This window comes from Puntigrus tetrazona, chromosome 21 (genome assembly GCF_018831695.1).
Source record: "Puntigrus tetrazona isolate hp1 chromosome 21, ASM1883169v1, whole genome shotgun sequence".
NCBI classification, from domain to species: domain Eukaryota; kingdom Metazoa; phylum Chordata; class Actinopteri; order Cypriniformes; family Cyprinidae; genus Puntigrus; species Puntigrus tetrazona.
Genome location: NC_056719.1, coordinates 9,618,067 through 9,645,394, shown reverse-complemented (window position 1 = coordinate 9,645,394; position 27,328 = coordinate 9,618,067). Strand labels below are relative to the sequence as shown.

At 38.1% G+C, this 27,328-nt stretch overlaps 1 protein-coding gene across 7 annotated transcripts in view; it reads right to left on the bottom strand.

Annotated features, from left to right (window-relative positions):
- sez6b (seizure related 6 homolog b) overlaps positions 1–27,328 on the bottom strand; it is a 169,500-nt gene that overhangs the window by 125,471 nt on the left and 16,701 nt on the right. For 3 of the 7 annotated variants that reach the window (XM_043221524.1, XM_043221526.1, XM_043221527.1), the window contains exon 2: positions 19,925–19,927. The exons of the other annotated variants lie outside the window; for them this stretch is intronic. In XM_043221524.1, the coding sequence (XP_043077459.1) occupies positions 19,925–19,927 (3 nt within the window). The remainder of the gene's footprint in view (positions 1–19,924; positions 19,928–27,328) is intronic. 7 annotated transcript variants of the gene reach the window in all.

Below are 27,328 nucleotides of genomic sequence, written 5' to 3'. Positions count from 1 at the left end.
GAACACTGTTTTAGTGACCGATAATTCATTCATTCATTTTTTTACCAGTTTTTATGTATGTTTCATTAATATCAATCTACCAAAAACTTACAACCTAATTAAAACCAGGTAAAGTTTCTTGCAGTATTACAAATAGAAGTGCATACATAAATGTAGTATATACATAAATATAGGCCAAAATGAAGAAGCTACATTTTTTGACAAGTAATATATAATATAATCTTATTAATGGTATGAACACTGCAGTATACTGCATTTAGAAGGGCCTAACAGAAATTACATATAGCAAGTGATATAAATATAGCAAGTGATAATAACTCACTTATGGCCTAAACACGATTAGCTCATTCATTCATTCAGTAGCTGGTACACAGTGTATACTTCCCACCATTTAGTAAGCACTAACCTAGTGCGCCATTCCGCACACAGCCAATGTCAAGACAGACACATGTAGACGTGTACGTACGGCATCTCAAGAAACAGATTAGCTGGCGAGCAACATGAGTATGCTTTCATAATAGCATGATTGACGTAAACAGAGGCCTTTGACATTCCTGACATTGAATTAACGTTCCTTGTCATATAGATTCAATTTTGTGCTGCTGTGGTAATGGACAAGGCTCATTTTAGTAACAGCCAACAACATTAAACTGCCAATACACACTGTAAGAGAAGATTAAATCTGCAGATGTTATTATAAATCTCATTAATTAACCGCAACGGCCTTACCGTCCATGAAATGTGCACATTCAAGAGAGCATGTTCAGTGGATCGCATGTTCTCCACCACACGGTATAAACAATACGCTGTGAGGATGACATTGCCTACTTCTCTTCTCCTCTGTAATCATGCTGTTCGCTGCTATATTAAGAATCAGGCAAAGACAAATGCTCTGTTCTTACTACAAAGGACAAAACCACTGTCATCCATTAGATGTAAATTCATATACCGAGGACGATGTTTAATAGTACCTCGGTTTCCCACAAACCTGTTTTCTACACACGCTTGCAGTATATTATATTTACATTCACAAAAAAAAAAAGACAATCTATAAGCAATCATTTTCTGTGGTCAGCAAGCTTGACGGGGGTGAATTCATTTCTCAATTTTCCCTTATTAATTGAATTATAAAGGCCATTTTATCTCCATCTCTCACTTCCTCTAAAAAGGTTTTCCTATTATAGATAAAGTGCGAGGTAAAAGCCCAGCTCCCTTGTTTGCAAAGACGGGCACCTTGACTTCAATCAGCCAGACTGCCGCTCTCTCTAAGCGATAAAGGGGTTATTCGACGACATTAGCGTTCAGGTTGTGTTGCGGCCTTCTCCAAATACGCAGAACTGAACACTGCATTGAACACTAAAGCGGAGAGGAGAAAAGGGCAGTAAAAACATATTATGCTAAGAGGTGATGCTACATTAACCTGCTACATTAGCACAATCGCGCTGCGCTAGCAGCTCTTCGCTATGCTCAGTGATCTGCGGCAATCATTCTGCCAAAATAAGATTACGTATGTGGCCCTTTTTTCTCCTCAAGAGTGTGTTTTACCAGAATGCTTTACTCCTGAGAGCGCAGTCAACACAGTCCATTCAGCCGAAGCAGATTGAATTAGCTCTAGGACGCTATTGTCTAAAACTATAGCATTGACAGGAAGTATCTGGATACACATCTTGTAGTAGCTAAAGTAGGTTGAAACTAATGCTATTAGAGACCGTTCAACTGCTGTTAAAATACAATATATGTATGCATTATGTTCCAAAATTAGATGGATGCTATGTCTGCCGTATAGGTCCTATGTAATATGCCTTGTTTAGATTAATATTTTGCACAAAAGTGTGAGTTTGGTTAAATTGTTGGGATGTTTTATCAAAAGCAAAAATCCTTGAGGTCAGTTGCTGAATTTCATCCGTTGAAGTTATGAGTCATGGAAGTGTTGACATAGCGGTATGTGGGCAGGCAGAATAATGACCTTTTAATTATACATTGCACTGACAGTGTTTTAGATTTATAAGTCTAAACAGAACGATGCCGTGTAATTACATTCCCATTCATTATATATAGCTTGAGTGCATCCATTTACGTGAATTAATTGGAATTAATTTCCTTCCAGCATATGGGTATTTTTCCATTTTAATTGCAAGCTTAAGAATCAGATTAATTTATTTAAATCATCTCATATATGATAACTGGATCAATGGAAAGCAGCACAAGAATATCATTACAGAAAACAAAAATAAACATTATATATATATATATATATATATATATATATATATATATATATATATATATATATATATGTACACTACCATCAAGATTTAGTTTTTTTTGTCTGTGTATCTGAATTCCTAAAACTATATAATATAATGCTATTTTAATAATTATTATAATTTATTTATATTTTTTTACATTTCCTGTGATATTAAAGCAGAATTTCCAACATCATTACTCTGGTCTTCATGTGATCCTTCAGAAATCATTTATGATCATTTAGAGTTTTCAAAAATGTATCTTATTTCAAAAACAGTTGTGCTGAGGAAAAAATGAATTGTTGTCGTAACATAAATGGCAACAAAAATACATTTTTACTATCACTGTTGACTAGTTTACTGTATCCTAGCTAAATAAAAGTACTAATGTCTTTCCTTTTTTTATCTTCTTGACCCTGCGCTGCATGTTTTTTTTTTCTACACATATCCTTTCACAAAAATATCACCCTGCTGGCAAAATCATCTCCTATTATACAATCAATAGCCTTCAAAAAGCAGATGACCAAGTCTATTAATTATTATAATTTGTGTCAAATCCTGAGCTTGTCCTAAAAATCCAACGCTACATCCATTTTCGAGTGGGTTGTTTCAACCCACACAAAACACTGTTTGGTCATTTATTAAATTGAAAGCAAGACATCTAAAACGGATCCGGACAAACCTAAAAGCGTTTTCTGCAAACATTTGTTATGAATGATCATTTCGACCAATATAGGATCATATTACTGTAACCATAAGTTCCCTTTTCAGCAGCACACCTAACTCTGTTCAGGGGTCTGAAATCCATGCCAAGCGCACGATAAGTGACCGTCAAGAAATGAGGTCCCAGTAGACTGGCAGTGTCACAGGAAGGCCATGAGGGGGCAGCCTGCGGAGGACCGACATCACTTAAGATCCTCGCAGGATCCTCTCACTGGCTGATTGCTGCAGTTGACAGGTTCTCTCTGCACCTCTGGTGCTGCCACGAGTCTGTCAGCTGTCTCATATATTCAGCACCATCACTTCACACCTCATACATTAAATTGTAGCCATAAGCACTTCCATGATCTACAGTAAATAATTCAGCTGCTTTTGAGTCTGGGGAGCAGAAATCCTGAGTGGTCCGGTCTGTAAGCTTAAGTGGCAACCCGTCTTGTTTTCCTGATGCTCAATGGCACTGTAATAGATTGCGTATGATCACAGCACAAAACACCACCTCCGTTTGATCAATGCTGTGGGTAAAACTCCAGTTCAAAGAGTTGGGTTATACAAAGAAGTCATTTCTATGTCAGTCTCTCTGCTCTCCCTCAAAATGTCCTCCCCTTTCCAGTCTCCCAATGCACAGCTGCTCAGAAACCAACGCTTTGATCTAATGGCCAACTTGATCTTTCCACAGTGGGGCCGGCACTGCAAATGGAGATCAAGAGTCAGCTTTACCTTGAAAGTTATTGAGGCAGCACAGGTGCCACAGAGCCCGTACGCAAAGCTCAGCTCACTTTGATAAGACCTGATCTGCTTCTTGGGACCTTTTCCTCCAATTACTCCCATCTAAATCTGAAAGGACAGTCGATTCAAATGACATACTTGTTCTAAGGCTGATAAATAATAACCAGGATTTAAAAGCCAGGATAGTTGACAGTGTATTGATTACATTAAGGTAGCTGTGTCGTGCAAGATCCTATCCTCCGCTAGACTGCTATCTTCCCGCTTCAACAAAGCCATTCCTTTGGCTGAGACAGCTAGTTCGGGTACTCTATTTAGTGGCTCATTAGAAAAACACTTTGCGGTGCATTTATTTGTAATCATCAGTTATAAAATGCTCAAAATAAACACTTATCTTTTTCATGTTTTTCAGTTAGCAAGTTAATAGCTTCCCTTACGAAAAATTAACCACAGTTTTACTGTAGTAAAAGTGTCCTTTTTTGTCGTATTGATTATCAATTTTATAACCACAGTTTTATTACAAATGCCATGGTTTGTGGTTTGTGTAGCATTTGTGGTAACGATGGTTTAACTAAAGTAACCATGTTTTTATAGTTTTATTTATAGTAAAAATAGTTATGATAGTTAAAAATGGTTAATGGTTAACGTCACATATAACATTATAATGCTGAAGCTAAAATGCTCAATTAACATTCTCATTTTTTTAGCTTTCATCTTAACCTAGCATCATCTTTTAAATGACCAATATCACAATATAATATGAAAAATCGTCAAATTTAACATTTATCTTTGTTAGTTAGCTTTTGGTTAGCATGCTAACAGCTTAAAGCATGAAATCAAAATGACTATATTTATTTTGTTAGCTCACATTGCTATTGTTGTGGTGAAAAATTCATCAATACAAATTCATCCACAAATAAAATTTTGCCTTTGTAATCTTTAATCCAAATCTGAAAATGCTCCTCCCTTCTGAAACGGGCATGAGCATTAACATCCTAACATCCTTAACCACGCCCCTCCAACCATCTGTGCAACCATCAAATAATGCCCTCTAGTTTCCTCATTCAATATTCTGTTTATCTTGAAAGTACGTCACAGTATGGAAGTAAGATCGCATATTATATTGCAAGAGATAAAAATGGTCAAATGAATCGTTCCTCTCTCTGTGTTTTCAGTCAGCCTTCATTACCAAGCTAGCTTAACCTAGCTTAGTCCATTAAAAATCTTATCACATTACCTTGCCAAAGCAAAAATAATCATCAAATTAAATATGCCTCTTTGCTTGTGTTCCAGTTAATCTCCATTAAGCAAAGTAATATCTTTGCCTAGTTTATTATTTTGAATTACTGTTGAAAAAACAGTAATCTGGTTAGGTAGGTTGCGAAGCACGGATGCTGGTTTGAGCTAGTCATAATTTTAACGTTATGACATAAAAGCTAAAAATAGCAACATTTTTCGTTCAACATTGGTTAGCTTAACGTAACACTAAGAAACGGCTAAGAAAAGCTGTTTTGATTGACTAGAACATGGTAAAATGTTTTTGATAAAGAACAGAGCATGCTTCTGCTGGGGGAGAGGATCTTGCACGACAATAAAAAATAAAATAGAAAAAAACACAGTTGAGTATAATACAAGAGGTGAGTCTACAACTGGAAAAAAAAATTGTACAGAATAGGACAACAAAACAACAGCAAATGATTTCTGAGCGAGTATCCGACCATATGAAAGAAAACATTACAGCAGGCTACAGTAAGGGCTTCCCATCCATTTCCTTGTTAGGTGTAACAGATGAAAAGAAAGCGATACGAGTAGCATTTTCGGACAAATGACTTTGTAATGGGGAATTGATGGAGCTGTTTGTCCCTCCGAACTGGGTGGAGTACGTGTTCACAGAGCCCTCCACCCTCATATAAGCACGGTGCCAATGTGGCGTGAAATGCAGGCTAATTGCCGTTTGGATGCAAGTGTGTAAAAACAGCCATTATTCCGCTCCGTCCTCCCTTCAGCACTGAGCTGAGGGTTAAATGTGCCGTGTGCCACATGACAAGAAATGTAGCATGAAATACAAAGACAACTTGGCCTTCATCCCTCAGACGAACCAGGACCGTCAGAAAATATAAACATAAGTGTCGTAATGTTTTTATATTAAACAAGCTAATTCTCTTCTAAGTCGTTCTTAACAAGCATCTCATATTTGATTGAACTGAATATATACTACACAACTATAGACGGAGCAGTTATGTCAAACTCATTCTGCAAATATTTTTTTTCCAGACAGGTTTACACGCATTTCACCTACAAATGGAGTTTTATACAATATCATTATTTTATGCAAGCAGCTTCTATCAAATTCGCATGAGCTTTCAGACAAGCACAGCATCAGAGGTGCCCACATGAAGTGAGTTTGTATTATAAAGGCACCGAAAGCTTGCCTTCTGATGAGCTTCGACTTTGAAAATCTTCAAGACTGTGTGGATAATAGATCTGTACAAACACGTTCTTTCATAGATATTGCCATAGATTAATATTTATTCTTATCCAGCAAACTCTGGAAAGCATGAAGAATTCCACGCCGCATCAGCACTCCTAGACTCGCATGCTATCCCATGTCCAATTTGCAGATGTTTCTATGCCAGCCTTGACAAAATACCGGTTCAGTGCTTTGCATATGAAATTCTCTGGAGACTATATATTTATAGGATGGTGGCAGGTGGGAAATTCACAGTTTTTTTAATATAAAAAATCCTGCTTGTGCATTTCGTACTTATGGAGACTCGTGCTGTTTTCATTATGCTATTATTACAGCCACTGTAAACAAGAGCAGAGTCACATGGTAAACACCGCAAGATGGACTCCGCAGTCAGTCACTGGATAAACCAAAGAAGAAAAGCTGGACCTGCTTTAGAGTTAAAATAATGCTTTTTTTTTGCTTTTCATAAAGTTATAACTTTTGGTAGAGAGCATCATCTTAAAATTTTGGATAAAAAATTTTATATAAATGGAATTTAAATCATTACAATTTAATATTTCTTCATGTCATTTCCTATACATTTTTAAATTAAAATAAAATGTTGATACTAAATGTTAATTAATAAAAGGATTTTAAAAGATTTTTTTTTTCTGTATGTAATTTCAAATTCAAGTACTTGCTTGAAAAGAAATACACTAGTTTGTGAAATTCCTAATTAAAATATATTTTAAAAATATCTTATTAATATAATTTTAATTATTTATTACAAAACTTACTTTTTTCTGTAACTACTTAACAAATTTAACTGCCATGCTCTTCATATTAAAGGCTTGTTTTATACTTTTGCATTCACTTCAGTTGCTTTAGAGCTGCTTTAACTGTCTTCATGCATCCAATTTAATTTGGAGCTCTTAAAATACCCTTATTTAGATGCCAGTATGCAGCTGGAATTTAAAGTGCATAATAATTGCGGCTATCGCAAATAATCGTGATTAGATCAAATAATCGCAGCAGCCCTATTGCGTATGGAGTGTAATGTGTAAATACATTTCCTCTGCCAGAGGCAGCAGCCCTCAGATGCTGTGGACAGAATCTAATCACAGCTGAATCCCGTCCTTTTTTAAATTAACAGCTCCTGGTAATTGCTAAAATAATGGAGTCAGTGCTCTCTGGGCCTCAGGTTAACTTCCTCTTTGTGGCCAGCTCCTTTGGCTCCCTGACACACCGATGGAATTAACAGCCGCTCAGCTCCAGCTTAAAGGTCAGGCATGGGCGCTAGTTGTGAGAAAGTGCTGATATTACAGAAGCATTCTTAGTCACAGTTCACAAGAGGATAAGATGTGTCAGACAATAGCGCAGACCCTCAGTTCATTAGTTTCATCGAGCCTTTTTCATTGTTCTATTATGATGATGCTCTTGCTCGGGAACATGGGCATCACCACATTTGACTCTCATCAACTGCATAATGGCCATCCCCTCTCCAAGCAAGAGCATCTTTTAATATCTGTAATATCTGCATGTCACTTTCCAAATAATCCCTTTTCAACTGTTTAAATGCCATAACTATCTGGAATGATAAAAAGCATCTTTTTACATGAAGAGTCATTCGCGAGTAGCTATATGTTTTCTAAGCAAAATATATTAAAAGAATATATTTGATTAGAACAATATTTGTAATATTACTGTGCTGTAAAGCAATAAATTGCGATTAATCACATCAAAACTGTTGTTCACATAATCTGTGTGTACTATGCATGTTTATGATGTATATATATATATATATATATATATATATATATATATATATATATATATATATATATATGTACCTATATATTTAAGAACATTTTTATGTTTATCAATTACAGTTTTTTATTAGTGCTATCAAATGATTATTCAAACACATGCATGTGTATATTTATGTATGTACACATGTATATATGTAATTATATACTGTATGTTTTTGCATTTATAAATAAAAAATAAATACATACCACACTCCACATACAGTACATACATTATGTAAAGAAAAACTTATATATATTATTTTGTGTTATTTTTTTGTATAACCAGTAGATATTAAGCCTGATTAAAAAAAAAGACTTGAAATAGTCATGAATTTACTTGTTAGTTAGAAATAGTTTACTTTCTCCTTCTTGCTTTTTGCCCACTAGGAGCAGTATTTTTCCAATCTGTTCATTTACGGCTGGGCAACAGCCTCAGGTGAAAGGGTCTGAGATTTATTTAAACATAAAATACCCTGGACACTGTCTGGCTAACCGGTATACATACTAACCTGCGATGTTTGGAGCCTCTTGACATTGCTACCTTAATTCAGCAGGAAGCCATTAATTTAAATGACATTATGAGGACAGCGTTGGCACGCTGAGTTAGCATTACGCGCTTTTCTCTTTCATTATGAAGTGCTTTTAGAGCTGAAGAAGAAAGAAAAGGGTGTGCTGCTGTATTAAAGTCTCATCCTAGCTTAAACCATCAAGCTACTAGGAAATCTTGTGGTTTATCTACAGCCTAAACCCCCTGTGTTAGACATATCTACTGTCCATTGTTAGAAAACACAGCGTGTACCACAGCAGGGATAGAGCTCCATGGGACTGGACCACTGTCAGGATGGGATAAACTACAGCTCAACAAAGAACCTCTAATCCGCATCTCTGGCAGCTGTTGGCCTTCAGAATATTAACTGCTTTTCAGGATTAAAAAAAAAAAAGCAGGCGTACCCGCACAAGTGTGAAATGCAAGTCCGCATTCGAGTGCAAGCCACAATACGGAGCGTAAAAAGTTTTGCACACAAGGTCAGCAGCTCGCTCTCGTATTCCCCCCACGCACTGTGATAATCCTCCACTCTGAGTGGGGTCAGAGGGTGAAATGGTTGTGTAGGGTGCAGAGGCAGGGCTCGAGGAGGAACCAATACTGCCTGGACTACACAAGCTTAAGGCCAGCGAGGCTAGGCCAAGGGCCAGGGAACTGCTAATACCGCCCCAAATTGTCTACTGCTCCAGATGCTTGCATTTCAAGGCTAGAAAAGAGAGGTGAAAAAGTCAAGAGAGGAGGAGATGAAGAAGTTAAGTTCAGGAGTTAAAGAGAAACATGCTCACAGCAGAAAAACCTTTCACTAAAATTGAATTAAAAAAAATGTGGCAATGACATTTAATTTGCAAATAATCAATGCCTCTAATATAATTCTTGGATATGTGTTTGTAATTATACCCATAGAACAGTTCATGGGACACAGGATCTTAGTGGGTAATATTCTGATAAAAAATAGTTTGACCATTAATGATATAAGACATAGAATGACAGAATTATAAAGAGAATAACAGAACAATAAGAGAAATAGAACAAATCAAACTAATAAACAATAGAGGGAAATAAAAAAAATCGATGATGGAACAACGAATGAGAAAAATCTACTGAATAAACAACAACAAAGTAAACAAACAACGAATAATTGAATAATTGAATGAAAAATAATGATAGATAGATAGATAGATAGATAGATAGATAGATAGATAGATAGATAGATAGATAGATAGATAGAAGCTAGGCATGAACATATATTTTTTTTTATTATTTACTGTCAACGGTGCTGGATTAAGCCAAGCTGAGAAGATTTGTACTCACCCTGTCTGAGAGGAGCTCATGGAGGGCAGGAAAAAAAGACACAAAGAGACAGAGAGCGCACGAGAGAGAGAGTTCAGGAGCCCAACACACAGCTGTCTCTTCTGCCTTCACCTACAGCTCCCTGCAGAAAAACAAGAGGCTGCTGGTCCGGGGCCAGGAGCAGCTCAGCAGGTAGAGTACACTTCATCAAGCTCACTTATCTCTCATGAGCACACCCATTCACCACAGCTCTGACAAAGAGCCCAGCTACTGATTTTAATGAATTTTGGATAATGTTTTGCTATGTCTTGTATAGCAACTTGGCAATGAGGCTCCGACATATAATTCCCAACAGCATACGCTACTTCTATAAATAAAGAGACAAGTACACATACACTGGCTGAGGTGAGATGGCAACGAAGTGACAGCAAGCCAAAGAGAGGGAGCATTAAAAGAGCAAGTGTCAGTCTTCTTGTAATGAGTTTTGTGAAAATGGCAGTTATGACAAACGTACGAGGTTGTTAATTAAATGTGAACAGCTGACATCCATCTAGGCTGCTCTGCGGCCCGAGCCATTCACCAACAAATCCCTCCGGCGGGTAAAACACTGAAGTGTTTTATAATGAAGCGTACGGTAAATCAAAACAGGTCTGTGAAGACTGAGGGTGAGCTGAGCACCATAGTGGGTCAGTTTCTGGGTCGTCTCATGCTCGATGTGACTGTCTCTTTAATCTGCCCCACAAACAATAGAGTGAGGGCGATTTTACGGAAGCAATTGCTGATGCGAAGTTGCCTGAGAAATACATTCAGCTCTTTCTTCCTTTTTTTCTCTTCTGCTGACCTTCTATGTGGGAGGCACCGCCTCATTCTCCTCAGTAAGATTGCTCTTGGCCTTTCACAAATTGATTAAAACCTGCCCACTCAAAAAGGGCCGCCTGGCAGTTTTCCCCAGCCTTATAATACAGAGCTGTGTGATAGGAGCATTTCTATAATTTAATTAGGGTTTGACATTGTTTTGGTTGTAACAGCTATTAAATAATACTTTGAAATCATATAAACATGAACGAGACATTCTACGTGAAGCAATTTCAGAAACTGAAATAAACATAAAAATGAACATGAAATAAACTTAAATTTACATAAAATGAAAATGGATATAATATTAATACTTAAACTCATTTTTTTTAACCTTTATAATATACTGACAACCACCATAAAAATGCACATTGTAAAGAGAAAGCTCCACGATGAATTAAAGTCAAGATAAAGAATACACACAGGGAATCATGGTAACACACAGGGAATTGTCCATTTATGGTTTCTTACAGTAAAGCATTTGCCTTTCCAAAAACTGTATATTTAACAGTACTTTACTGTAAAATTACATTAAGTGTCCCATTAGATCCATTATAGTTTCTGACCAAACATAGTAACCAATTAACAGGTATTTGTGGCATTTTTACAAAGAAAATGCAATGATCCATGTGTAATTTTGTTGTTATTTATTTATTTATTTATTTATTTATCAAACATGTCCCAACCAAAGTTTGTCATTTTGTTGATCTTTTTTTATTTTATTGTTTTATTTATTTATTTGTTTTTTTTGTGGAGTTGTGACTGTGCTAATCATTATTTGTATGCTATTGCCAAAAACCAATAAATGACTTTTTAGTTAAAACAAATCAAATAAAATTTAAAATCACTGCTACAACAATTAGTAATTAAATTTAGGCATCACAAAATTCTATTCATTCATGTACAGTATGAAAATGGATATTAATTTTGCCTCAATAAACTATAGAATATGGCCATGCTGAAATGTGCTTCATATGCATGCTAATTAACAGTTAACAGTGAGAACGGGTCCCTATACTAAAATGTTAGAAATATTAGTTACATGAAATGAATGAGTGTAAGATAAAAGCAATGATGTTCTAAACAGAATAAAGACAGATTCTAGTCTGATAACCGACTGTGCTTCCCTAATTATATCACATCATTTGGTTTGATATTGTAAGGACAGCCAAATTTCTCATCGCTCGACTGCTGCATCATGTGTGGTTGCATAACAGTGTCAAACTATAAAATACTAGGCAGAACAAGACCGTCAGTGAACAGATGTTTTTATATTCATCACGATTCAGGAGTTGTGGGCCAGTGAACAAACTCATGAGGGCAACGGGTTACCTCATTTCCTCTCTCTCATTCCAGCTCATTCAAAGCCATGTGCTCCAGATCCTCTGAGCATCACTTTATGTGAAAGACAAGCTTTGTCTCATCCTCTCGCAGGTACAAGGACACAGCACACCGGGGGACGCTGCACACAAGCAAATATGTGCAAGTACAAAGGCAAAACACTTAGTGACAGCTTCTGAGTGCTTTTAAACACAGCCTGGCCCACTCAGCCTCACCAATGTGGAGCGCCAGGTAAGCATGCAGAGACGGTGTGCCTGTGAGGACGGTACAGAAAGCAAAAGATATGAAATATTTAAAGAAAAGCTGTGTTTTTCACTTGCTTTCTCTGACTCATTCCTTTGAGTGCAGGCAGAAGGGTTGTGAACCTACAGTGTGCTGTTATGCTGAAGGTCTAAGTCTGTTATGGGGGTGTTGTGTTGGATTTTTACCTTGGGTAAACAGCATATTATATTTTTACACTATTACAATGCAGTCGTTTAACCAACACCATATTTCATAGTAACGTTCCAATGCTGTATAAGTAACCAAGCCTTCAAATACTACAGAACAGTGACACAATATTCTTTAAATGCAAGGACTGCATATGGTAATACTGTATAGATAACATTAATAATAGATAACACGCTTGGAGGTTTTATTACATTATCACAAAATTATCGGTTGACTTTTACGTATGCTAGGTGACCGGTAAATTTAAAATGAACCGTTTCCATTTCGATCTGCCTGAAAAGACACCTCATGAGAGCATAAAAATATTATTGCTTAACTGTCGTTCCCACTGAGCAAATTAGAATTTTTTAAGCCCTGTTTACAATAGTGCTTTTTCATTTTAAAACAGCATTTTAAAATTAAAATGATCCTCACCTATATTGCCATTTTCACTGCGTTTCAGAAATGATAGGACAACCGCATGTCACATGACCATTCATGCAGGTACAACCATAGATGTGTATATTTAGATTGCCTATTATGTAGATGGCACACGTGTCTGCATGCTTGGAGCGGCTGATGGGGAATCTATATCTATGGGTACTAAAACTAAAAGGGTCTGCACTATTTAAAAAAATCGACAATTTTTTACCTTGGGTGGTGCAAACGACAGGCATAACCATAGCAAAAGTTATGCGTTTTAAAATAAAAAAGCGCACTAGTGTAAAATAGCCCTTCGTATTGCAATTTGAAGAGTAATGGAAACACAACTACTGTTTGATTTATACCACTAGTTTAGAGACATGCTTCCTATGAACTATTGTAATAAATCCCATCTCTCTCATAGGCTGTCGTGTCTCATGCATGTGGTACAGCTTCATTCCAAGTCTTCCTGATCTCGGCTTCGGTCTAATCTCAAATTAATCCTCAGATCCAGCCATACTGCGATCATACAGTACTGGCCTGTTCTCCTGAGCCTCAGAGCTTTACAGACCCTCTGCACATTCTCAAGAACTCCATTCTCTCCTCTCATTACAGCAGCAGAGAAACAGACAGAGCAGAAGAGACCGGGAGAGAAAGCAAAAACTGTCATGGCTAAGCCCACACAGAATCTGTACATTTCTTTCTAAACGAAAACCAGCGAGAACAAAGCGATGCCTTATTCTTATTATACGTTAAAAGTAGCATCAGATTATCCGAAATGAAAACACAAGGGGTGGAAGGAGCGCAGCGACGCAACGACGCAGTGATGGACGGCTGCTCAATTTCTGCGGAAATCCGCTAAGCTTTCTGTAGAATTCTGTGGGCACAAATTGTGCGATGGCCAGTTGTAATGGCCAATTTAATACTTTGCGAGCAGTCTAGACATCAATTTAGACAGTCCAGATCGGTCAGCGTGACATTTAGCGAACTACATCTGCCAGAACAAACCCTCTAGCCAGCAATAAAGCTAACTGCGGCAATAATCTCAACCACAAAACTGACAAGACTTTAAAAAATCATCCGGCGTACTGAACGCCAGAGAGAACGACAACCCTACAGCAACAGCCGCCCCCACTGTCCTTACCGGTTAAGCCAATACGAGGGGCACGGGCTGCACCATGCGAGATTGGGTTTGACGGAGACGGCTAAGGGTTGACAACGGACACATTGTTTAATGGAGGTTCTACTGGGGCAGGCCTGGGGGGTCTGAGGCGAGCTGGCCAATTTCCCTGTGAGCTGAACTGTTCAGCCCCTGAATTTCCAAAGGCTGCCCGAGGTCAGCTCCAAGCCTCCTCTACTCCCAACATACAACAGCGTTACAAGCCCAGCGCACCACATCTACAAACTCAAATCACACAAGCATTATACACCGTTTTCATCGAGCGCTTTGTGCTGTAATGATTTCTCCATTTTCGCTACGGCACGCTGTCAAAGTGAGTCATATTTAAGCTGACGTATGGAAAAGCCGTACCCGACAGTAATAGGATTTAAAAAAAAAAAACACAACACAGCAGTGAGGCGCTTCAGACGTGAACCGTACTTGTTCATGCATTGAATATCTTGGGCATCTCGTTAATGTTAATATGAAAACATCCCTATTTGATGCAGCGTCATGATGTGGAAGGAAGAAGGCAGAGGGAGGTGAAGAGATCTACATACTGCCATCAGACACTGAAAGTCTTCCTTTTTTAACCACCAGTGATGGCATGTCAGTCAAAATACATAAGGCGTCTTGAATATGGTTGATTTATTCAGACACAGGGAGTTGTCAATCAGCGATGAAACTTGTCAGAGATCCTCCTTCAAAAAAATATGAGGTAATATTCTGTGCGCCTGGCAAATAAGAAAGGAATGCAGGAGAATCGCACATGATATTTAGCATAACAGCAATAGGGTGGTATAGTGAGATATATAGGCGAATCCTGGAAACCATTTAATACAAATTCAATTCAATTAAATATATAAATTAAAAAAATATTAGATCACTAAGAGTTTTTTTTTTTTAACTAATTAATTAATTAATTAATTATTGTCATGAAACTTAAGATCATACACCCCGAATTCTTATTACCATTATGGCTGAGGATGGATGTTTTATTTTAAAAGCTTTAAAAAAACCAAAAGAAATAAATAATAGTAATAACAATCATTATTATTATTATTATTAATACCCACTATTATCTATGGAAATTCCCAACAAGGAGTACTACATTTACATTATATAGTAAAAAGAGACATTTCTTTTTTTGTATTACAGTAACCTTAAAGAAAAAATGTCAGTTTGTTTTCTAATTTTACATTTAATTGTCTTCAAGAAAAATATTTCTTATTTCATTCTTTTTGAGGTTATATATACCCCAGACATTTTCTTGACAGGTTTTGTGATAGTTACCCTTATACACTATGTATGCCTACGAAAACAAAATATGTTCAATACAACACATGAGGGAAACAAGTGCGGCTGAATCAATGTAAATAAATATGGTAATCAGATCGATATTTCCCTGGTCACATTTCCATTTCAAAGAAACCTATGACAACCATTTTTGAGTCCGAAGACATTTTTCACAACAGAGACTAATTATAAAGATCTCCGTAGCAGAGACAAAAAAAATCCCCAAAGCACAAGGGCTCAAGGACATTTCAAAAACAACTCAAAAACAATCTCTTCCTCTCTCCTGGTTGCACGCAGTCGTTCTCTCTTTATTTTTTTAATAGTGTCATTTTTAATAGTGCCTCTCCGAATTTGTTTGTGCCAGTGTGGCATATTATGTGGAAAGATGCATCACCCTCACAGATTTTATTAAGTGCAGTGTCACCAGAACTAAGCGGTTCACTCCGATTGCTGTCATCCTGATACATTGCACACTGTTCAATATTATTGCATCAGCAAACACAAAACAAAGTGCAACTGGGTGCTAACCCCTCGATTCAACTTTTTGTGCTCCCTTAAATCCATCAAGGCCTTGCTTATTTAGAAACCAAACAATTCAAACAATTTTGACTGGATTATTTGGATTCTGGATATTGATTCTTTTTGCAAAACCTTCCAGTTACAGTATAATCTGATGAGCGGCACTGCACTTTCACATCCCAAAGCCGTTGTCGGCTTCATCAATATGCTGCATCTACAGGGCTGCTTCTACACTGAACTTCCCAGAGGCTAAACAGCTGATTTCTGTGGAACAAGACTGGCTCCCACAGAAGGGCAACTACACCCACAGGAAATACCAACCGCGGCCTGCTGTTCCTCAGCGGGTCATTAATTACACTTTTGCCAAGCCAAAAAATGACACATAAATGGCAAACACCGGGATTAATATTAATGTAGTCATTACTGTCAATGCCATTTCATCACGCCGCTGTACCAAATGGCATTTTACAGTTTCTGAACAACAAAAATGTCTTCATAATGCTGGGTTTCGAACACTGGTGTGAAAACATTGATTGGAGCGGCTCACTGCTCATGAATAGCGGCTGGCAAGCCTTCAAACTGTAAGTCATTACATGTGAGATCAAAACCCGGAGCTGCTGGCCACTAACACAATAAGAAATGAACAGCACGGGACGACAAAGGTAATCAATGTGACCATCACTGGTCTCCCTCGATTCATTAAAAGCCTATAGGAGCTGAGATGTGTTCCCTGGATCTGTCAGCAAGGAACAAAAGAGGCACCATTTTGTTTTTTTTCCCCCAAAACCGAGAATCGCCTTGCCTTCCCTGAATAAAAAAGGGAAGGGATGCATTGTTATTAAAATTCTAAAAGTATACAGTACAGGTTATAATTACTCAAATTAGGGCTAAAAATTTGTAAGTAACAATTCTCACTATTAACTAGTTGCTTATTAGTGTGTCTATTAACATACTAGCTAAATTTAATAACTATTAATAAGCAGCAAATTACTGAGGCAAAAGTCATAGTTCATGTTTTGTTAATAGTAATAACAGAGTGTGATCAAATAATATTTTGTCTGAACATATAAAAAGAAAAAAATTAATAAAACAAAAATAAAGTTTTTCCAAGCATTACAATGTACACCATTAAAAATCGATACTCATTTTGAGATGAACACGCAAAACTACTTCCGTTGCTTCAACAAACATATATTCTCGTCCCATTAATTGAACTAACGTTACTGTCGAGATCTTTAAACAAATAAACTATAACCTTTATAGCATTTTTAGAGGAAATAACAGCCTATAAATGGCTTACTTGCAGTTAAGCAAGTAGATGCCATTGGGAAAAGCATTAAAATTCAAATAAAATGTGCCCAATTAAAAACAACACCATTAAATATGCATACACATTGTGTATTTGAGAAGATATTTATTTTCTGTATAGATCAGGAACGTAATGGATGCATCAAAGCCACTGATAAGCTAATTAGCAAGCATTTAATCGGCAAACGATTGCCCACACTGACTATGTCCGATATCTGTCCCCTTCTTACTGCCAGAAATTTCAACGATCGACTTCAGGAACTGCACGTCCCTCTTGAATATCAGTCACAGGGGAAGCGGAAAAAGTGGCCATAATGAACGGCTGGGTTTGAATGCATCAATCAATCAATGAATAAGTGCTCTAAAGCAGAAAGGGCTCCAATCAGGGCTTGCCGTGCTGCAGCTGGCTGTACAGTTCAGAGCATTTGCTCTATTCCAGTCTCACATCTGCTCCTTCACAGACTGCACTGCCTGCCGAGTTAATATGGCCCCGGTAAGGGGCAAATAACGCCATTCACCCATCAGCCATTTCCTGCTATCTCCTCCATAACATAAAAACCTTGCTATTTCCAGTATGTCATATCGCCTCCAAAAAAATCTGTCACTTGCAAACAAAAGACGTGTTCGGCTGTAATCATTAGAATCATAACTGGCAGTCAGAATGGTGCAAACCAAGGCTGTTAGTGCTTCAGTGCCACAGTGTTACCTGCTAACAGTAACACAGTGAGAGAAAAATCACTGAAGAACTGTCAGATTAAAGCCATTTGAAGCACCGGTCCAGTCCATACTTTGGCATTTTGCTTTTTCGGCTCTCACAAACATCTTTAAAACCATGTGCATATGTGCAAAAAATATGTGTTAACACAGTATGTCGGGACATTTGTCTTACTTTGGCGTCTCTGTACATTCCAAATCCATCTATTTAGCTTTCGGTGCGACGTGGCATCGTTCCCGACAACTTAGTAAAGGTAAATAATGAGCGGAGTGATTCACAGCGACTGCGTCCTGTGCAAACACCCTGTATTTGCATGATTCATCTTTATTATGGCATGTCTGGGACTCTTAAGGGCCTGACATTGGCTCGGCACATACACTAAGTTCATTAGCTGGAGCTCCACAGGACGAGCTCTCTTTACGGCAGGATGCTCATTACAGAAAAGGACTATAGAGGAATGAAAATAGACCCTGCAAGGTATTATGTCCTGTCGGGTGGGTTTTAAAAGAGTTTAAAGGGATGAATCATCTCTGCATTGTGCTAGCAGACAATATGTTTTCCATCTCACAAGTAAATACACGTTAATGCAGAGAAAAGTAGTGCATTGGGGGATTTGCTTCATCTGCGTGATAGATTTGGGAGCAGAGGGCAGGATTTATATGCAAGAGAAGAACGGTTTCTCCTGTGATCTAATAACTTGTTTTAACTGACAGGCATTTTGTTCAGTCGCTGCATCGTTGATGGTGTTCAATATTTTGCGCCCCGGAGCACATCTTGTTACCACCTTTAAATCATCCTGCTAGTGCGAGGCCTGCGAGAGCAAGGGCACAAAGTGATTTGAATATCCTTAAGCACTGGGGGTGCATGCTAGGCACAATCCCTGGCAAGCCATCAATCAGTTCTTTATGGGGAATGAGGGACTTTATGGTAAATGCTAAATGTGATGGGAGGGAAATTACTTTGAGATCTGCGTTCGCCCATGCTAGCTTAGATCAAATCACTCCCTTTCCCACTTCCTCGCTGAAGAAAGACGCAACTAATGACACATCATTTGTGCTGCATAGATGATCCAACTGTTTGAAATCCCATTGAGTGGAAAGTTATGTATTTACAGATATACTGTATTGGGGAGGATTTACAAAACAGTTTTTACGTATGACATTTGAGAACAAAAAAAAGGGTTTTATTTCCAAACCTACTGCAATCCAGCCTAACCAGGGACAAAATGCACTAAAATAATGCTTTTATGCATTTAAATTACATTTTTGTTATTCTTTTTATTCTTTCACCTTTCTGTGCAAGTTTGGCTGACAATGGATGTTCTCAAAAAGCAGGGATATTATCACGGTGCTATTACCACTTTGCACAGCTTTCTCATGGCTATGGCAGTAATTCCAGCAACAACAAAAAATGCAAAAGTTAACATTTGAAATGAAAATTTATCCCAATTTTTTTACAGAAATATTTTTATTAGTAAGGGTGCTTTAAATAGAAAAAAAAAAATAAAAAAAAAATAACAATTGTATACTTTACACTAACAACAGCTGCCTATATATTTCAGGAAGGTGAACCTTTTGGCGTCAAAATTTAATCTCTGTCCTAAGTTATAATTTAATTCAGCAAATCTACACACAATCACAATCAGTTGCCTAAAACAGTGTCCACATAAATATGCTGTAAGGTAAGACATGTTCTGCTCAATGCTTTGATGTGAAGAAACCAAGGATGCACTCCTGCTCCGTTCCAAATGTTCCTCCGGTGATTACCTGCCGTCTCCCTAACTGCTGCACCCTGCTGGGGAACGCTCTAGATGAAGTAGCTCCTAGATAGGAGCTGGCACTTCAAACGCAGGGAAGGGACGGGAAGGTTGTCGGAGACTTAATTGTGGTGGAGAGCCCGCGGTTCTGCATGCGCCAGAGACGCCAGGCCCAATTAACCAGGCATACACAGTCTGCCAGTCCATGAGGGACACGAAGTGGCTGATCCACCGTTTGCTCTCCTCTGACTAATGGATCGATACGGAGACAGGGCCTTGGAGATACATACGTGCGGCAGAGAAGCTGATGTGCCAACTGACGCCATCTGCATGCATGTTACACCTGCTTCCTGCTTTATTTTTTCAACTCAGACTCTGACTGGATGGACGGACTCATTCCGAGATAATTACAGTGATGATACTTGTAAAGAAGACGTGTACTTAATTGTATTGCATGTGTACTTGTAGACTTCAAATCTAAGTATTAACAAATGTAAGGCCATATAAGTGTACTTAGTGACTTAACACACTCTAGTCCAGGTTTATAGAAGTACGGTAACACTTTATTTTACAGTTACACCTATTAGCTGTTTATTTACATACATATTACTGAAATGTTGACAATTTATTAGTGCTAAATCTTGGATAAAATAACTTGAAATATATATATATAATATATAAATATATATATATATATATATATATATATATATATATATATATATATATATATATATATATATGCTATACCTGTTAACTTAAAGTATTAATACACAGTATTAAAATGTGCATTTAACAGTAAACCAAATTTTTCAAATGACAACAGTTCGGTTACCAACATTCTTCAAATGTTCTTCTTTTGTGCTCAACATAAAAAAAGAAACACATACAGCTGTAGAGCAAATTATAAAAATAATTACAGATTTTTTTTGCGAGAACTATCCCTTCATATCATGTTATATTCTTTCACAGTGTATTTTCCAAAATAAGTAGTCTTACAATAAGTAAAGCGTACTTATTTTTCACAAAGGGGAGGCAAGGAGAGGTGAAGCAAAGGTTTGGGTCAATCCGTGTCTTACATATCCGAATTAGTCCATCTGTCAATACTGCTAACATAAAACCAAGCAGTAAAGAACCACACAATTTATGAGTGCAATACATCACCAGCATAAGCCAAGCAGAGATGGGCAGAAAAATAGAGCGGTGGACACCAGCCGATGGCGTGGGAGATTGGCCTATTGATTTGTAATGAATATCCACAAGCTTTCCTTCCGCCCCTCAAGTTGGTTGAAAGCCTTTATTGTGGAGTTACACATTAATAGCATCCCACTAATGTCCCACAGCCCACTTACAGGCGTCACCACCGGCATCGCTGGAACCCCAGCTGTGCATCTTGGTGGACAAGCGATGAAATCTAAATAAAAGGACAGCAGGGACTGACTCTGAAAAGCGGTATTGACATAGAGATGGCATTCTGCCTGCTATCAAGACTGCCGCAGATGGGGAGGAAGCCATTCATAACCTGCCCCGCTGGAGAGGCCTAATCATGTGACGACGTGAGCTGTCGGTTCAATAATATACAGTTAAATAACAAAAAAAAAACAGTGGAAGTGGAGTTCAAATGAAGAAGAGGCTTGTCAGAATACAGAGGCTGAGCGGGCATGCAGGTGCCTTTGAGTGCCGCGGATGTTTAACGCATCAGACAAGCTCTTGAGCGAGATGAGGAGCAAGCGCGAAAGGGGAAAAGGCATATATACACATGGCAAAACGCAAAAGGGCTTCTGAAGCGAACGAACACAACCCGAGAGAAGCGGCGCTGGGGGAAAAAGCGATTGGGATACACACTTCACAAGGCTGTGGAAGCATCAGGCGTGCCTCGGAGACTGTTATGGCAGAGGGAAAGCAAAAGAGAGAGAGCGTGATAAAGCTTCACCATCGCCTCGGCACCTGGAAACTGTCAAAGCCTGATTCACAACTTCTGTCCTAAAGGAGGGGCAGACGCACAGGCACAATAACACTCATTTTCAAGCAAGCGGCGTGAAAAGGAGAGTTTAAGGAGGGTCTTCATGCACTGAATGGCTCTTGATGAGAGTCTGAGGCACACTGCAATAGGTTAATCACTGGTAATCAAAAAACAGGTGTTGAATATTTGCAGTTCCTGCACATGATCATCAGAACTCGAGAGTGTGCGGTTTAATTAATAGTGATGTCCCTCTCTCACAAGTTTTTTTTTTTCTCCCTTCTGTTTATTTTCTCTATTTTTTTCAGATTTTTTTTCGAAAGCCATGAAGCACAACTGATTGCATCGGATCACCAAGAGCAAATTGCTTTTCCTCGGCAGAAGAGACAGGCAGAGGTGGGGGTGATGGGGGGATAGAAGGAGTTTGTCGTTTATCAGCGGCTCAAAACATTTAGGGGCCCTTCAGCAGGGTTTTGGAATGGCGGTAAAGACATATTTTACGTCTAAAGCCCAAACACACTCAAAGGTCACTTTTCAAATATAGAGGAAATACCAAATATTACACAAACTGAACTTTCCGGACGTGTTCACAATATATATTTTATAGGGGTCTAGACAGAAAACAAAACAACTATGGTGCTATTTGCCCCTAAAAGTACACATTAGGAGTCATATTACAGAAAGATCTTTCTGCCTTTTTTAGAAAAATATCCATATATTTTATTACTATATATATATATATATATATATATATATATATATATATATATATATATATATATATATATATATATATATATATATGTAATTACTCACTACTATTAGTTATACTACAAAACTTTGGTGTATTATTGGTTTTTACTTACACGTTATCTGAATAACAAGCAATCAAGAAACAGGATTTTATCAGAAAAAAGCTCTAGGTTCGGTGAAAGAGTCAGTTGTTAACAACCACTAATGAGTCGCTTAACTGCTAACAAAGGGCTCAGTCATTAAACTTTTTGTCTGACTTAAAAAATAGCTGGTTCATTAGAGACATTTGTTCAAGAATCGTTCATAATTTAAAACGATTCACCAAATTAGTCAGATTAAAACTACTAACAAAAGGCTGTTGTATTCAGTGTTTTGACAGACTCACTAAAAAGAACTGGTTCATAAGAGTCGTTTGCTTACAAATTGGACATTCTAGTTCATGAATAGGATAATATCTTGAAGAAAGGGCATTTTAATCACAGTCGAGATCCCGGTTTTGCAGACCTTTTTGCGTATATAACATGATATCTGATATAACACTAGACACCGATCGTATCTATTTACATCTGTTTCATAATGCATACCATCAGCGGTTAATCTATATAAACATAATCTCACCGCCCTTGACATATCTTCATGCGTGTATATGATGAAAGCTGGGGGAGGGGTCCATGCATTCAATCAGATACAAATAAGACTCTGGATTTATTTAATAAGAGGTTTAATCTATAAAACATGCTCTAGTCTGCAATTTCCGCCCATTCATTTTCTGGAGAAGGACAAGACTGAATTTAATTGTAAACCATAATGTGCTTCCTAGAATGCCACAGAATGTGATGTAAAAAGCAGGGCGGGCTGAATTATGGAAGGGGCAGGACAAGCACATAAAGTACTATTACACCCCATGCTCCTGCCACAGCCAGTGATTAAAACAGGCCATAAAGACAAACATACATACAGTGTGGGTTAAAGGATGAGAGCGCCACAGCAAGGTCTTCCATTTATATCAGGGCTAATGGAGAAAACAGCAAAAATGGGCAACAACATTTTCAAGTCACATGAGTGCGATGTGTGCGCGAGTGCAATGTTGCGCTACAGAACAGCACAGGAATCATTAGGAAGGGATATAGACTATGGCATATTCAGGTCAAGAGCAAACATAAAGACTAGACTGCAAAAATACGAGTTTTATAATTAGACTCAAGCCTGTCAGACTCCTGGGCTACATTATGTCTTCTTCTCATCCATATATAGACCGGATCCATTACGGTACGAGTTCAGTAAGGCAATCGCGTTATTTCAATCCCATCTCTACATCTGAACTCCCTACTTTTCCATCCTTACCATCTGGCCTCTGGAAGCCTGACAAAGTCATTGATCATCCAGGCTGCACAGATGTTCAGACGTAGCCACTACAAAAGAACTTCAAATGCTATTTAAGTGGGTTAGTTAGTGTATGATGGTAAGAGCAGGTCACGTACCACAGGGAGAACTGTGTGCGTGTGCGTGTGTGTCGCTAGTGTTCTAAGGCTCACTGTTTTTCACACACTTTATTTTAAGCCAATATAAACTAATGTTCCAGATACACTTCAAGGGATAACTGACCCATAAATGAAAATTCTGTCACTGTCTTGAACACAAGAGAAGATATTTTGACTTACATAGCATTTTTTTCCATACTATGGAAGTCAATAACTTTAGTGAGTAAATTATGACAAAATGGACATTTTGGGGTAAACTATCCCTTTAATGTTGATCTTATAAAGTTAGTTATTTTACATGTCTTCCAAATGAATAACTATAAAACATTATCCAATTTGGAATTTTATTTTTATTTGTGAACCGATGTTCTTTTTAATGGCCAACCTATTTTCGGATGTGTAAAAAGCTGAAACTTGAAACTGACTGTTCACCAACCCTTACAGATCATGTTTTCAAATAGTTTCAAGTTTTGTACAAGATATTTATGAGTGACTTGTTTACTTATTTTTCAATCAGACTTCGCTTTATATTTATTCATACAGACTTATGTGGAGAAGCGCAATACATGGTTTTCTACATTAAAGTGCCCCTATAATGAGTAATGAAAGGTTCATATTTTGGTTTTGAGAGAAACCAACAACAGGAGGACATGCATGCAATATAATATGCATTCATTTCTACCTTATTTCCTCAATGACTTCCAAACGATTTGCTCGGCGATTTATTTTTCCAATTAGTCTCATTTTCAATTCATCATACTTGTAATGGCTGATTAAGCAGGTTTGTAAGCGCAGTGCTGCTTTGTGTACAGCGTTACTGGAAATCACTATATTACCGCATCAAAGGCCTCACCTAGGGACAAAGAATGAATTTGCATTTTCATTCAGACCAACATAAAAAAGCAACAAGGAACAATATGCTAATGTTCATGTTGACATCAACGTGAAACGACTTTTAAAAACCACTCATTTCACTGATTCTGAGTCGATTGTTTCTTTTGTGATACACGGTGCACTTTCAGATTTAAATCTAAGCGGGATGTTTTCATTCACTATGTCCAAAACTGCACGAAAGGTAATTGCGGGGCATTTTAACAGCATAATAGTAATGGCAACTGCATTACACTCCACCAAGCCCAGTGTTTTTGTTTTTACGTTACATATGCTATAAAACAATTTATAAATATTTTTATGCCATAGTTTCGTAATATTTTTTTTTTCTTTACTACGATTTTCTCATCTGATTTTCAAGGAGGCACTGCCACCCTTACCTCCTCAGAGGAAACGCACGGGGTGCGTATGTGCCAGTTGTGCTGACGGTGGGAGGCAGGGCACCCTGGCAGCGTCCAGATTTTCTCCCAGCAGCACTGTCTGCTGAGCACCGTCCCAGTTGACCATTCGTCAGCATTACAGAAGTGGCAGGTCTGCCAGTGTGGCCGTGGGAGGCCACCCAGCCTGGCGGCCGACTCATTTATCAGGGTCGTAATAAAGACTAGGAGAGCAGACGCTCAACCTCATAGCTCCGGCTGAACCGCAGCTGAGAGAGTGTGTGTGGGGGGGTCAAGAGGTCAATCTGACAATCACTCCCCCTTCCATCCTTCTTCTCCAGCACTGCCTGGGCTGACACAGGGCACTGATAAATTGCTGATTGAGTGATATTGCTTGATCCTAAAAGACAGGGTGCGAGCCTAATGGCTTATCGGAGCAGGATGAGGTGCATTGGGAGGAATTGTGGCCGAATCCTCCCCCTGGTGCTTCAGGTAATGGAGTCAGGCTGTGGCACTCACCCTCCTCGAGGGCTGATCTCGGCTGGGTGTTTAAGTCGACCCATCACTGACACTCTTATTCTCTCTGTGGAGACCTGGGAAGTCTGATCTTACACAGTGCCAGAGAACAGACAGTGGCTCAGGAGACTGCGCTATGCTACTCACGCTGCTCTGAGACCATTCGGCACTACAGTCATTCCTCAAACGTGGATTTTAATGCCGCTGTGTTTTGCTTACAAGTGGCTAAGTATGGACTACAGCTACTGAAGTTTGCATGGCTGAACAACAAGACAACCGTTGCGAGACTTGTAAACCATAAAAAAAGATTTTACAAAGTAAATGAAACAAGTATAACGGTGTATGTTTAAAAAAAAAAATCTGTAAAACATATTGATTATTAAAACTGCAGTATTTCAAAATTTCATGTTTAATTTAGTGTGTTACATTATAGTTATGTTCAGTATGTTCTTTCAACTTTCAAGTGTATAGAAACATATGAGCAACTTTATGTAGGAGATATGAGATGATTTTCTAAAATAAAATTTCATATCGTGTTTTTCTTAAAACTGCCATTCTCATTGCAGTACTCAACAGACACAAACGGATGCCGTGACTACATAGCTTTAAGCCTTTTTTTTCTTTTAGCAATAATTAGAATACTTTTATACATTAACGTTAATTTAGCCTTAATACCACTGTTTTATCAGGGTTGCACCAATTGCCTGATACAATTCTGGCAGATTTTTATGTTATGGTCAATAACCAATAAATGACTAATAATACAAATACCTAACAGCAATTATTAACCTATATAAATATGGACAGTTACCACAAGTATGAAAGTGTACACATTTGATCAATAAAGCAACTACTGTACTCCTTACATGGCAACTTGTTTGCAACTTAATTTTTTTTTTTTTGAGAACAAAAAGGCTTTTTTAAGGTAATTCAAAACTATGGTACAGATAAACCATGCATCCCTATTTCCTTTATCTTTATTACGCATTGTCATTTCATGTTCAAATATTTTGATGAATAGATTTCCGTCACACTGTAAATTTGCAAGCGAATGAGAAAAGCGCTTCCGCAGCGAAGATTCTCGAATGGAGCTCCATTAAAGTCTTAACGTTGCATTACGGGGAAGCAGCTGGTAAAGGTTCCTACAACATCTTTACAACAGCTGCTGTGTCATGACAATCAGCACACTTGATTTCTGTCGATTTCTTCATGCAAATCAACATTCACTGATTTTACGTACACTTACACATATATGCATCAACGGTACATTAGTAGAAACTGCTGCAGATTCAAAATAAAACCATACAGGCCTATCATTTGCTCACAATGCCACGAGGGAGCCGTAGGGCTGTCCTGTATGCCAGTGAACCTCATTTAAAAACATTCATACTTGCTAATGCACCGTTGCCTTGTTCAAAACATCCGGAACATGAGTCACATATTTTTTTTCACATTAACATTCATCTTTTCCTGTGTGCGTTTCCTGGCGTGCACGCAGTAAATGTGTATTTACATCTGCGTCTATCACAGCAGGACGGAGCGGACCCGAGCAAATTGACCCACTGACCTTCCTGCGTTTCTTGTATAGCCCATCATCCATTTGTGAGTGGTGGGCCCTGCTTTTAGCCTGCTGTCTGTGCTCAATGTGGAATGATGGAGCTGTGCATTAGTCAGAGTGCTTTTCAAGGTAAGAGCCATTCAGAGCGCAGCCCTGAAACCTCATCACACCCGTCCTGAAGGTGACTGATCGGAAAACACTGACTCATACA